Source organism: Limulus polyphemus, unplaced genomic scaffold (assembly GCF_000517525.1).
Source record: "Limulus polyphemus unplaced genomic scaffold, Limulus_polyphemus-2.1.2 Scaffold8413, whole genome shotgun sequence".
NCBI classification, from domain to species: Eukaryota; Metazoa; Arthropoda; class Merostomata; order Xiphosura; family Limulidae; genus Limulus; species Limulus polyphemus.
Window position 1 is genome coordinate 27,616 of NW_013674023.1, and position 1,981 is coordinate 29,596.

Genomic DNA, 1,981 nt, shown 5'->3' on the forward strand with positions numbered 1-1,981 from the left:
TATATATATATATATATATATATATATATATACAGAAAAACAAAAATGGCTTTGATTACAACAACATATACTGGAGACCTAGTAGTAAGAATTAAGAAATATATTTTCTCAATCCACACCTTTTTTTCTTTTCTTCGAACTGAGGTATTGTTTATTAAGTTGTTTTCTCCGTAATAATATGATAAAATGAATTCTTAGAATGAATTTCATGATTATGGCACTACGTAGTGATAGACACCTTAAAAAAAATTATGCTGGGTTAAATTAGTAAGTTCACTGTGAACAAATATCTATTAATTTTTAGGGTAATTATTATTCTTAACTTTGTTACTAGACATTTCTATTAATGTAGATAAAATAATGACCTATATATCTCCAGAATGTAGATTTACTGGCTCATTATTATAGCTTTGTCAGGAGCTATTGATATTTCTAGTCGATGACAGAATTCCAATTTAGATTCAACTGGTTTAGTGAACTAGTAGGTTATCAATAGCTCTTGATGAAGCTGTAATAATGAGCTACTAAAGATATATTCTGTTGTTACTTTGTTTACATTGAAATGTGTAGTAATTATTTCAGCTGATAATTAAAGGACTCCTTATCAAAACAATAAGTTTGCCAGCCTAAGAAGTTCCAGTCTTAGGAACTAATTCTTAATACCTTATAGATTACTGATCGTACGAGTCAACGTTTATCAAATATTTGTTAACTAAATTATTACTATACACAGCAGTATTTATCAAATAGAGTATTTGTATTCTCTTTACAGATTCATCAGTAAAGTTAACCATTATCACATGGATTTGTTTAATTTATACCAGTTTTTATTAACTTGGATAACTAAATCACAAGTACAAATATGCTTAGTGACAAATAAAGACAAAACATGACTTCTTTTAGCATACAGAGGAACTTCAAACACTTTCAACATGACACTTTGGATTTTAAACTGGCCTTATGTACATTTCTATTAAGAAAGATTAATAATGGCAAGTCAAATTCTTTGTACCCAGGCCACTGTCAATTGGTTGAATGCTGGAGGTTATCAGGTTAGCTGGGTAACAACACACGTATATATTGAGTTTTTGTTGTTGTTTTTTTTATACATCAGCTCTTGTTAGTTTATAATGGTATGTCGAATTGTGAAAAATGTTTCTTATCCTTTACAATATGATCCAGTTCATGTCAAGTTCAGAGGTTGCTATGATATGAACCAGATTTTATAAACCTGAGAGATCACAAACCAGTCCTTACAACACGGCTTAGTTTGACTACAGACCCTTAAAACATGAACAGTTTGTTTTATAAACTTAAAGAAAACGTACGTGAGCCAGTAAACTCGGAAGTTCCTTTTAATATTAACAAGTTTTAAAATCTTAACTCATATACATTCTTATAATATTGGGAACAGTTACTATACAAACTAATTTCTTGAATGTGTAAAAGGAACTTCTTAATCTGAGGGATCTGTATCATATGTAAACATCACTGTTTTTACGTAGAGATCCTTTTTCATACACACTGGTTCGTATATCTTTGGAAGACAAACTGATACTAATCAAATACATTTGATGATAAATACTACTTTTATATAAATAAGGAGCTTAACACAATGAACCTAATTAGATGAATTTCAAACCTACATTCTAAGTTGGCCATGGACAATCTGTAACCGTCCAATCGAGGAGAAGGCTTGGAGAGGTTGTGTTTAACTTCCGAGGTTTTATAATTTGATTCATTATCTGCATCCTACAAAGATAAGAGAAATTACAATCCATAGTTTATCAGTGAATTAAGAAAATGTAAAAAAAAACTAAGGGATCCGATAAAAAAATCTACCAATTTTTACTGATTGAAGCAAACAGCCTACAAAAAATAATTCAAGCTAAAACAAAAGTATAATTTATAACATTTCTATTACTGTCACAAAATTGCATTATCAGAACACCACTGTAACAACAGCTATTTTTTAAAGCCG

The 1,981-nt window shown here is 29.6% G+C and overlaps 1 protein-coding gene across 1 annotated transcript in view; it reads right to left on the reverse strand.

The window, feature by feature from the left end:
• LOC106475331 (ras-associated and pleckstrin homology domains-containing protein 1-like) overlaps positions 1-1,749 on the reverse strand; it is a 19,066-nt gene extending 17,317 nt beyond the window's left edge. Inside the window, exon 1 of the mRNA XM_022379472.1 lies at positions 1,647-1,749. Coding sequence (XP_022235180.1) covers positions 1,647-1,662 — 16 coding nt within the window. The 5' untranslated portion in view covers positions 1,663-1,749. The remainder of the gene's footprint in view (positions 1-1,646) is intronic.
• Between the last annotated feature and the right edge of the window lie 232 nt (positions 1,750-1,981).